Here is an 11,687-nt window from a genome sequence, read left to right on the forward strand (position 1 = left end):
TTTAAAGAGTTTTACGACAGTTAAATCCTCAGGGCTCCTGTTTCTGTGGCGGGAAAACAACCAGGAAATGATGCAGATCTGTGAGTTGGCTGCTGTCTTCAGTGGAAGCATCTGCTGAGAACAATGAAAGAACATTAAAAACAAAAAAAACAAACTAACATTCATATTAGAGGAGCCACAACTGCTCAAAGTGAGAAACAGCTGCTTTAAAAATGAATAATGAACCAGGAAACTCAAAATGTTCATTTCAAACTGAGAGGAACTGAATCTCAGGCTCTGATGAGGTGAAACTACCTCCTAATTAATAGTATTATTTCAGAGTAGAGTCAAATAGCAGCTAGAACATTACGTCACTTCTCTGAAAATACATTTAAATTCAGACAAACACAGAAAACGTTCAGTTTCTTTAATAGTTAAACAGTCTGAGTCAACACTACTTTGGATTTCACGTACAAACATGAATATCTTCTTTCTACTTCATATTTTTAGCTGAACTGGTTGAAACTGATTAGATTTTGCATTCATGTATGTTGAGCATGAATTCGAGGTACTTGTACTTGTACTTGTACTTGTTCTTCACAGTTCTTCTCATTTATTCTGTGACATTTCACAGAAAACACTGATTTTTACTACATTTGTCTGACAGCTGTGGTTTTTACAGTTTTTCATATCCTTCCTGTTGTAACAGTACACAACACACAAAGTACTTCAAAGTACTTTTACAACAGGAGAATACTAATGTACAAACAGTATCAACATTAAAGCAACAGCGCAACACTTTGTCTAATAAAGACGTAGGTTTTATGTCTTTATTATACTTTAATGGAGTAGAGTACTTCTACACAGTTCTACTACTACTTTTTTGACTTAAGGTAATTAACTTGTACTTGTTTTACTTAAGGTAATTAACTTGTACTTGTTTTACTTAAGGTAATTAACTTGTACTTGTTTTACTTAAGGTAATTAACTTGTACTTGTTTTACTTAAGGTAATTAACTTGTAGTTACATGTAGTTCAACACTTTTATTGACTCTGGGTTGAGTAGATGAAAATTTAAAAGTAGTAGTTCAGTAGTTTATTAAGTAGTTTAAATATTTAGTTCAGTGACTAAATGAAAACTTCTGAACTCGTGAACATCAGTTTGATTTTTTGGATTTTAGGTTAATTAACATTTACTTTTTTCACTTTTTTCACTTTTTAATTAAGAGGATTTTTGGTGCGTTCACGTGTTGTTTTCAAATCTGGAGATTTCAACTTACTTCGTTAGTTTAAACTTGATCAGGTTGATTTTCGGGAAACAGAAGTTAAAGTCACTCTTACCTCTGAGGACGGAGCCTCAAACTCATCCAGCCGCTCGAACCGCTCCCATTTAATCCACTCAACAGACCCGGTCCCGGTTCGTCCGCCGCGCTCAGGTCCCGGTTCTGGTCGTGATGAAGCAGTTCGAGCTTTTTCTTCTGGAGAATTTTGTCTTTAAACTTCCACGAGAAGAAGAAAAAGCAGAAGAAGCAGAAGAAGCAGCGACCGAGCAGCTGCAGCTTCATGCGGATCTGATCATCAGCGACACACACACACACACACACACACACACACACACACACACACACACAGAGAGAGAGAGAGGACGAGAGGTCTCACTCTGATCACATTTCCAGGTACCGAAGTGAACTGATGTTTTTCATTTTGTGAACAAAAATGAAAATAACATGGTGGCATGAATAAAAACTAAGTTAGTAACAGTTTGGTCCCATTTGAGTGATTTTTATTCTTGCTAACTTCCTTCCTGATGATCTCTTCAGCAGAAACTGTGTCTTTCAGGTTGGATTCTGCAGGACTCGGACTGATTCGGTTGGTTTGAATGTTGGTTCTCACTCCTCTCTACTGTCTGCTGAACATTCAGCTTCTTACAGATCTTCTCTAATGTTCAGGTCAGGGAGACCTGTTGCAGGTCCCAGTTTCTATTCAGGTTCACTTCCTGCAAACTTCCCAGATGTCACCAAGTCCCAGTTAATGATTATTAAATCAGTGGGTGAACAAACCTACTACACAACAATTTGACTGTTTAATAATCATCTGTCTTTAAGTTCAGGAAATCAGTTGTCAACAATTTAATATTCTATAAGTGATAAAGTAAAGCAAGCTGGTGCTAAATATTTAGTTTAAGATGTATTTTTCTGGATTGTTAAACGCTGTGAGAACAACAAATCTAATCTCTGATGTCCCCGAGATCAGTCTACAGGTTACAGAGGTAAATCTCCAGCCTCCTCAAATGTTCAACTCTTTCAACGTCGCAGTGACTCATCTTCCAAATAGACAATCTTTTCCTGCTCCCTGCTTCTGCTCCGTCCTCTGAACGTCACCGATGAGCGTGTGGCGCCACCTCCCGGTGAGGAAGCTACGCTGCACGTTTCCCTGAGGGTTTGAACAGTGGAGGTTGTTGGAAGTTATTCTGGCTCATGTGGACTGAATGAGGAAACGAGGACACAGGTTTGTTACCACAGCAACTGATTCACAGTTGGAACCGAAAACCCAGAGTTTGAGTTTAGTTCGTCACCAGAACAGAACCACTTTCTCTCTTTTCTCACGCTTCTTAACGATGGCCGAGTTTTTCCAAACGGCTCAGACACAGATGAGTCAAATCAGCACCATCAAACTTTTACTTTGAATTGATTTTACATTAAAATGATTAAAGTTAATTTACAGTAAAGCTGCATATTTTGCAGCTGCGGCTTCTTCTGTATGTGAAGCAGGATGAGAAACAAACAAACTGGGGTGTTGGTCATGAGAGGCATTTTATTGTATTGATCCTCAGGTTATCAGACAGTACAAGAAATAAATATTGATCCCATGAACAAGAAACAATATCCTACTATATCATCGCCGGGATTCATGTTTCCCAACACAGTATTGTACAATAGAGAGCGGCCGGCCAGAAGCCGGTGTTCAGATGGAAGTAAACAGCTGAAGCAGAGTTAATCTTTCTTCTGAGGGAACGATGCCTTCACCAGCTCGTACACAACGTATCCAGCTCCTGAAAGGGAAACAAGTCCAGTTAGCAGGATGTGACATTCAAAAGCTGGTTGAATTTTCAGATTGAACAGCTGTCTCCCAGTAGAGGACTCATCAAAATGAAATAATTTCCTGCTCAGGTATCTATTTTTATACTTCAACTGAAGCGAACATCAATCACTGAGTAGGTTACTTCCTTGCATCGTCAAAATAAAAGCACTTCCTTTAGACCTTGAATAGAAATAGTGAAGCATCACTATTGTTGTTTAACACCACCTCCTCACACAGATCCACTGTGAATAACGGACACATTTAACATTTCACTCCATATCTAACATGAATTACATTATTTAATTAAAACCATCAGTCGGTGGTTAAATAAGCAGCCGTTTGTTACTTCAGTTAATGTTGATCACAGAAAGCTGAAAATTCACAAATTAAAAACTTAAAGCTCAGACTCTTTAGCAGTTTCACTTTAAACTTTAGTTCTTTCTTTTACTCATAACAGCTGCAAGCTGCAATTATATTTCTTCACTGCGTAGGGGTCCTGAAATATGTTTTCAGCCCAGACAGAGAAGCTAATTTAACAGCTGTGAAAAGCTGCGACCAGCTCTTCTACCACAGCTTCTGTTTTGACAGAAAGAGTCATGAACAGGAAGGATGTCGGTCACATCTCCTGACAGTGTCAGACTGAATAATGAAGTGAAAATAAAACAGCAGTTCAGTGTGATCGTTCTGCTGGGTTGAAGAGCTGAAAGTGTTTCCGTATATCAATAAAATCTCTCATGCTAAACACGACTCTCTTATCTGATCATGAATTAACGTGTTATGAAAATATAACAATATGTTGATGAGTTTGAAGCAGAAGAGAAAGAAGAACGATTTCTCTCACCCAAGGCTGTGAGCGCCATTGTTGCTCTGTAAAGCAGAGCATCACTGCTGCCTCCTTTTAAATGAACTGGGATCCCATTATCCTCCTGCAGGTAAGAAACACAGGGGAAGTGTTGGAAGAGCAATAAACAGGACGTAACTGATGCAACTAGAAAAACATCTAAAGCAGAAACGTCTGAACTCTCACAAACAACTTTGTCGTCATCATCAACAGTTCAAAAATACACAACAGTGACAGTGTACTTTGGCCTGAAATGGCAAGAGTTGTTTGAGCCACACTGAATATGTGATAAAACTATGACACATAAGGTTCACAGAGTTTGATGAGCATTTGTCAAATCTTTCCAGACTTTTTAAAGTTTGCTTGGAAGCAAATTTAAGAACTTAGAGCTGCTGTGTTCTGTTGAATTCCAGTCAGAGTGCTCCATCAGTCACTTCTGAGAGGATCAGTGTTTGTTCTGCATGTATGGAAAATGTTTAACGAATGTTACCTTTGTACTGAAACACAGACAGTGCTAGTAGTAAAGAGAGGACATGTGATTCGGCTCTCTAAACACACACACTCACACATTTATGAAATAACAGAATAACACCCAGTGACCTTTTTAATGAACCTTAATCAATTTACAAGAAAGTAGAAATAATGAACTACAACTACTTCACTAGCTTTTACTTTTAATGTGAGTTAACACTTTCTCACTGTGTCAAAAGGCAGTAGAGTGTACAGTTTACAACAGTAAAATGAGATCACAGTAAAGATTCACAGGTTTCACTGCTGCGTTGCCTCCAACATTCGCTTTTTCTTGTTGCTACTAACTAAAGGGTCGATTTATAGTTTAAAAAAATGTATATTAATGTACATTTTAATAATTTTTTAAGATTAAACTTAAACGCTGAACATTTGAGATTTGGAACTACACTTCCTATTCAACCTCAGTGAATTTCAAGAAATACTGTTTTAGGCAAATGCTTTAACTTTTAGACTCTGCTCAGTTTGTGTGAGAGATTTTATTTTTTCTGTAACCACACTGTGTCACACTGATATGTAGAATGATGATAACACTTAATGAACCACAGGCTACGATGAATATATAGAAATGAAACGTCTTCAGCTGTGAAATCTCGTGTCGTGTTGATCAGTGTGTGATTTAATGATGGTTGTTTAGTAGGAGGTCGTAGCAGCGCTCACACAGCGACAACAGCAGTTTTCTCTTTAAACCTCAGTTTCTGAGCCACGACCAAAGATTCCCTCAGGGACAGTCCAAAACAGAAGTTTATATTGGCTTAAGATGGCAAAGAGGATGTTAAAGTGCAGCTGCTTGTGTAGTTCTGTACATTTAGTCCGTTTTTTGTGGTCTCACCTGAAACAGCTTCTGCTTCTGCGGCACTTTGTTTCCCACCTGTCTGCGGGCGGAGCTGGAGATGGTCCGATGCGCCACCTGCTGGAGCGCCTGGAAACGAGCACAGTCAGCACACATAGAACGACACAGAGGCCGTGTAGAGCTAGATTTAACTAAATCTACATCAACTCCGTCTTTAAAACGTCGAGAATCACTCGACAAATGTGACAGAACAGAAGCAAACCTAGCGCGGAGGCTAAGCTAATGCTAATGCTAACTCTTCCACCTGGCTTTGACCCCTAGCTAACAGTTGGATAATAAACTATGCGCGCTTTTTATTTCCGTCACGTATTTACAAAACTGATATCACACTCCCGAGTTAAACAACACTTCCACAAAACACTGTAACAACAGTAGCAGAAAGTGTACTTACAAGCATATGTCTGTACATTTTAGTCGCTTCTCTCTCTGACACAAGGACACCGGAAAACTGCACTTCCGTTTCCAGCTTCTTCTTCTACGCTACAATTCTCGGCCCTATATTCAAGCTGCGCGCTCTGCTGCCCCCTTCAGAGACAAGCGCGAACTCACCTCCAAGAAGAAGTACTCTGATGATTACTCAAGTAAAAGTAACATTACCACAGTAAAGATAGTACAAAAGTAAAGCTCAAAGTACTGGAGCATGGATAATTTAATAATGAATATATTATTGGATTATAATTACAGATGCATTCATGTTTTTATGATCGTATGTTAATTATTAAAATCACATTCACAATAATTAAATGCTAATTTTAAATATAATTTAAAAAACTTTATCTACTGCTTAGCAGCTTTTGCATTTCACTCTGGGAATCAATAACACCTTATAGAAATATTACTAATCAGATTCTGAAAAGTAACGAGTAACTATAATTATCAAGTAAAAGTCGTGAAGGAGGAAGTAGCAGAAAATAGAAATACAAAATAAAGCAGAAATACCTCAAAGCTGTGTTTGAGAACTCAAGTAAATGTATCTAGTTACTAATTAAAATATCTGCAAACTTTAGTCAAGTCCCAAATTCAAAATGTTACTTAGGTATCAGTAGGAAGATGTAAGTATTTTTTAATTATGACTTTTCTGTCTGTAAAACAGTAGAGTGTCACTTGAATACGAGCTTCAGCTTTATACTGAAGTCAGTACTATACATTTACTTAAATTTAATTTTTCACCATGAAACAAATCAGAATGTACATTTTTTCTTCCTCATCTTATGTTTAAGATCATTAAGTTGAGAAAACAAGCGAGCAATCAAAACATCAGTCACAGACGCCTGTTTTAGCTCTTAAATGACAAATTTATTCTTTTTAAGCAACAACACAACACAGATGAAGTATCAAAACAAATGTTAAAACATCTCATAGCTGCAGGTGATGAAAATAACAGTTAAACTTGGTGCATGTTTTCATGCAACACCTACTCAACAAGCTTAGTAACGTTGGTTCAGCTGCAAGTGGCTGGAAGTGAGTGTAACACTACACGTGTGCATTAGAGGAAATGTCTGAGAAACATTTTATCACATGTACTGAATCATGCTGTGTTCGATAATCTGTTATTACTGCGTGTCAGTGGCCAGGCACATGCAGGGAGGGGGACTCTGGGGACTCAGACCCCTGATGTTTTCCCAAATCAATCAAAGGTGCCCCTGTCAGCAATAATTAACCCTTTGGAGTTTTCTCCATTTTCTCCTAATACTTATGCCTAGATTCTCCTGGTATAAACATTTCAATAAACTCAATACTGGAAGGTATAAGAAGTAATGAATACCAGTTCTTTAGCACAACAGTTTCTATTTAAATATGCTGCAATGATGTCACAATGTATATTTGTGTTATTAATACTGAAAAACAGTTTAAATAATCAAGCACTCTGAATGGTGTCCCTGTGAAACACAATGAATGAATGAAGCTCCGGCATCCTCAAAGCAAGACAGTAACCGTTAGACCCCTGAAGACTGGCTTTAAAATGCAAACCTCTGTTAAATATCTAAAATAAATACAAAATGCAAGAAGACAAACATGTCTTTAGTAAGCGTGTTCCCTCTGACGTGGAATTTTCTCTTTTTGAAAGTGCTACAACTCCATAAAAGCTTGATTGTATTTGTTTAAAAGCAGGACGACGTCACAGACGAAACGAGACACAAAGACGAGCCGTTACCCAGCATGCAACTCAGGGCTTGCAGTAGCAACACTCCAGTTCACATCAACAGCATCTTCAAGCCCTCACAGATCCTACACCAGCTTGGAAATCTCCACTAGAATCACACAATTCTGGCTTGGATTGGATTTCCTTTGGCTGGTAGCAACCAGGTTGTGTTCAAGTATTCATAGCAGAAAGAGCTGTAGGCAGAAATATTTACGTTCTCATTATAGCTGAATTAACACTGTTTATGCTAATCTGACATCCAGCTCTGTGGTTATTTATGTTACCAGGATGAAACATTTGTAAAAAGCTGTTAGACATTGACTGTGGCGTCTAATTTTTGGCTATTTTCCCATTAGCTTTGGCAAAGAATCAGCGATCATGAGGAGGTTGTCAACCCCAGAAGTGACACTTGGCTGCTGGAGAAGTTAATGTGGGTATTAACATTTTTAAACATGTGAACTGCACTGGTCACTAGATGACGATCTACCGGGACAGACTACTGTCCACCTCAGCTATGGTGTCTCAGTTAGAGATGTCGGCACTGTTGTTGCGGTTGCCGTATTTGTGGTGGATGATCAACAGGACGACGCCCAGGAAGAAGCAGACAGAGCCCACGGTGATGTATGCGATGCCCAGGAACGGGTTCTTGCCTCCCATCCAGGAGATGGTGCTAAGGATCATCCGCTTACGGCCCTCAAAGCTGAGAACGGGATAATCTGGGTTCAGCAGTTTAAGGTGGAAACAGTTAAGAGTGTTTACAGATCAAACTGACCTCAGGCATCCACAAACACATAACTCAGAGCTGGAGACAGTGTGTCAACACAATCAACAACAACGTCCTTCACTATTAACTGATCCGGACCTGGAACCTATTTTACTGCATTTTCCAATTTCACAGATAAAAGAAGCTGAAACAGAAATGTTGTGATTTCATAACAAGGATACTGTAGACGACCTCCAGAGTGTAGTTTCCTCGGGGCAGGGTTGGAACCATGTTGTTCTTTTTCTGGATGATGCGGTAGAGTTTGCGGAACGTCGGCAGGGCGGCTGTTCTCATCCACACGATGAAGTCCTCATTGATGAAGCCGTTGTTCTCTGGGTCAGGGTCCAGCTCGTAGACTGGCCTGTGCCAGTTCACCGGCTTCGTTGTCCCTGAATTAGAGGGAAACATCAGCGATGATAAAGCTGAGTCTGAATCATTATTGATCAGTAACTGAGACCTGAATGAATTTCCTGCCTGACCCTTGTCTGAGGCCGAGGTTTCACAGTAACAAGCTCATGAATGAGACTTACAGTCAGAAGTAATACGTCATATTCTTCACTTTCCTTTTTGTCAATATGTAAAATCTCCACACAAACAAACATCTTCATATTTTCCTCTGTGCTGGTTCCTGTGCACACTGAGCCTAAGTTTATGAACCAAACCAGCCTCACAAAGAGACCACATTTGAAATGCTGAAATACGTTTGTCAGGCATTCACAGACTTTTCTTCAGTTTTTCTGCAGGAGTGTAAAAAAAGTCACACCTTGAAAAACTGCTGTGAGATTTGGGTTGTTACTTCCTGGGTTCCTAAACTTCACATGCTTGTCGGTCCACCAGGCGATTCCTGTGCTCGTCAGTGGAATCGGAACCTTTGTGCCATTTGGGTCGTTGTAAAACAGCTCCAACGTGTCTGTGAGAAAGTAAAGATGGTTGATTAGAAGTAATTCTTCAATGAAATTTAAAATATCAACACAACAGGAAAAAGACTCACCGTTGAACATGCTGTTGGCGATGGCCCCACATGGGGCGATTGGCTTGTTTTCATGGTAAGCATATGGCTCACACTCCTTACTGGGTTTCTGTGAATGATAAAGGAAGACAGATGAAAGGCACCACATGCACAGATCTACTACCAATTACTGCACATTTTTAGTCTCAAGATGAAAAGCATCAAACTACTATACAGATTAACTGATGCACCTTCTTAGGCGTTCAAGCCTCTGCAGCTCTAGCAGTGTGAATGGCTCAGACACTGTGTTGAAGTCACTCATACCTTGAGGGATTCAGTGTCTCCGTTCAGCTGGCTGTCATCTCTTGACTTAACGTAGCGACGGTGATTTTGGTAGAAGTTGGAGAGGCCATAATACATAAAGACATTACTCTGTTGATAAAGAGATTTAAAAACCATGGTGAATTGTTGGGCTGTGTGAGAAGTATCCTGAAGATCTGCATATTTACACCCATGTTTCTTACTTCATATGGCTGATCCAGGTAGAAGGGTATTGTGCAGGTACAAGGCCTGGAGCTGTTCCAGCTGAAGTTATGGGAGCAGTTAAAACAGGGACTAGACATGTCAACTCCAGTGTAATCAATCTGCAAGCAAAGGAGCACACTTATGGATTCCCTGTCTTTATACAGCAAAAGATCGTGTCGCTACAAACCATGACAACATGTTTCATCAGGATACATTCGTACAACGTCACCTCGAACTCCTTGATGTTGTTGGACGTCACATACAGGCCGATGCCGATCGGGATGAAGATGAGTCCGATGATGAAGAAGGCAGGAAGGACGGTGCCCGCGGTGAGGATGGGCTGCCATGCGGGAAGTCTCTGCTGTTTAAACGCGGTGTTTTCGGGCTTCTTGCTCCGCAGTGTCCCGCCGCCAGGTCCCGTCACGGTGATGTGTCCGTCCTCGTCTTTGGCGCTGTAACTAGACGCCATCATGACTGTTAGTGTAACAGAGTTTTGCTAACTAGCTAACTAGCGTTAGCCGCTCGCTAACTTGTAAACACACCAGATTTAAGGCCCCGCCGCCGCGATGACTTATGACAACGAGTGACTTCAATTACAGAATTACGTAGCTGACGTAATGTGTAACGTGTCGTTTTAGATATTTGTTAATTTCATTAATTATTGATGATTAGAATCATCGTCCAAAGGCTGAAGCTGAGGTTTCTTCAGCGTTTACCAACAAGTGAACGCAGCGCGTGGTGACGTCATTATGACGACGTAGAGGAGCTTCTCTGATTGGCGCTTTAAAGTGCAGCACCGCCCCCTACAGGACGGGAGTTACTATAAAATAAATAATAAATAAATATGAATAAAATAAAATATTGAGGTTACTACTGCCAATTAACAAGCTGATATTCAGTTCTGATACGATTTAATAGGAAGAATCAGTGAAAGAGAACAGTCATTATAAGAACAGATCGCTCTTTATTCTTTTTGATCACAATAATGAGAAAGTGATCTTGTGTTTAGCATTGAAGAACACAAATAATTATGTAAAATCATTCATTCTCATGTTTACTGTGTTTAACAGTATATCTATGAACATATATCTATTACCTGTTATCTATTACCAGTTATTTTTGAAACCACCACCACCCCCCCTTTAATTACTGTAGGTGTGAATACAGTACAAACATAATTCTAACATCTGCAGGCTGCACTGTCTCAGTTGGATGGAAATCATTAACACAGGACTGTGTCTGTCTGTGTTTTCTGTAAATAAAGTAGCTCAGATGTTAAAGCAGTAAAGGAGGTTTGCTTTATCATCATAACTGCAGATCTTCAGGTTTTGGATCTTTCGCCACATTTAACACTATTTCAACATGTTTCTATGGACTGAGAAATAGTTTCAGTTTCAGCCTAACTCTGTTTTCAATACGTTATATTCACATACTGTTAACCACGTATCAACGAGTCCTGCTAAACACTGGGATTGTTATGAACCTAATCTGTGCAGACACCAGATGATTCAGCTGACTAAATGCTGCTGGACTGCAGCAGAAAAACTCTTGTCTTACATTTAGCTTCTAACAAGTTTCTCAGAGGACGAAGAAATTGAATGAACAGGCTCAGATGGGATTTTAATAATCCTGTTCAGCCTCTGATGTTGTTCCCAGCAAGAGCAGATGATCCGCCTAAATCTCTGTGCAGCCGTCTCCGAGGACTCGTGGCCAACATACTGCAGCTGAAATAAAACAGCTTCTTTAACGCTGTTAAGTATCAGCAGTGTTTGCAGCTCTCATCACCCTGAATGTTTAGATATTAGATGCTAATTAGAGCAGCTGAGCTTGTCAAGCACAAACCATTTATTTTGCTCCCCGGTCTCCTTTTGGAGCTAAACAGCCTGCAGATAATTGTGGTTTATTGGGCTGTGTTTAATCAGAGTTTTCAGCCTGATGCAGGATAATAATCCATAAACTTAAAGGTGTCTGAGTTTTAATTAGTTTCTTCTTTATATAAACTGACTTAAGTTATTCTGGATTTTA

At 39.7% G+C, this 11,687-nt stretch overlaps 2 protein-coding genes across 2 annotated transcripts; both read right to left on the minus strand.

The window, feature by feature from the left end:
- Positions 1-2,773: 2,773 nt before the first annotated feature.
- On the minus strand, positions 2,774-5,787 carry LOC113149871 (cytochrome c oxidase subunit 7A2, mitochondrial). The gene is made up of 4 exons (XM_026342217.1): positions 5,674-5,787; positions 5,262-5,351; positions 3,902-3,986; positions 2,774-3,031 (listed from the first exon to the last, which is right to left on the minus strand). The coding sequence occupies exons 1-4, from the start codon at positions 5,689-5,691 to the stop codon at positions 2,973-2,975; spliced, it is 252 nt and encodes an 83-aa protein (XP_026198002.1). The 5' UTR covers positions 5,692-5,787; the 3' UTR covers positions 2,774-2,972.
- Positions 5,788-6,565: 778 nt separating this feature from the next.
- Positions 6,566-10,392, minus strand: LOC113149718 (cell cycle control protein 50A-like). The gene is made up of 7 exons (XM_026341962.1): positions 9,892-10,392; positions 9,662-9,781; positions 9,462-9,569; positions 9,180-9,267; positions 8,952-9,098; positions 8,371-8,577; positions 6,566-8,141 (listed from the first exon to the last, which is right to left on the minus strand). The coding sequence occupies exons 1-7, from the start codon at positions 10,132-10,134 to the stop codon at positions 7,948-7,950; spliced, it is 1,107 nt and encodes a 368-aa protein (XP_026197747.1). The 5' UTR covers positions 10,135-10,392; the 3' UTR covers positions 6,566-7,947.
- Between the last annotated feature and the right edge of the window lie 1,295 nt (positions 10,393-11,687).

This window comes from Anabas testudineus, chromosome 24, assembly GCF_900324465.2.
Source record: "Anabas testudineus chromosome 24, fAnaTes1.2, whole genome shotgun sequence".
NCBI lineage: Eukaryota > Metazoa > Chordata > Actinopteri > Anabantiformes > Anabantidae > Anabas > Anabas testudineus.

What these genes read in the sequence shown, in the direction of transcription:
- LOC113149871 (XM_026342217.1), bottom strand. An exon ending in AGAAGCAGAAGCTGTTTCAG is followed by an intron (nt 3,987 to 5,261) that starts GTGAGACCACAA and finishes TCTTACCTGCAG; the next exon opens with GAGGATAATGGGATCCCAGT. An exon ending in AATGGCGCTCACAGCCTTGG is followed by an intron (nt 3,032 to 3,901) that starts GTGAGAGAAATC and finishes TTTCCCTTTCAG; the next exon opens with GAGCTGGATACGTTGTGTAC.
- LOC113149718 (XM_026341962.1), bottom strand. Translation starts at nt 10,134, where the DNA reads ATGATGGCGTCTAGTTACAGCGCCAAAGACGAGGACGGACACATCACC. An exon ending in CGCCAACAGCATGTTCAACG is followed by an intron (nt 9,099 to 9,179) that starts GTGAGTCTTTTT and finishes ACTTTCTCACAG; the next exon opens with ACACGTTGGAGCTGTTTTAC. An exon ending in TCTCACAGCAGTTTTTCAAG is followed by an intron (nt 8,578 to 8,951) that starts GTGTGACTTTTT and finishes CCTCTAATTCAG; the next exon opens with GGACAACGAAGCCGGTGAAC.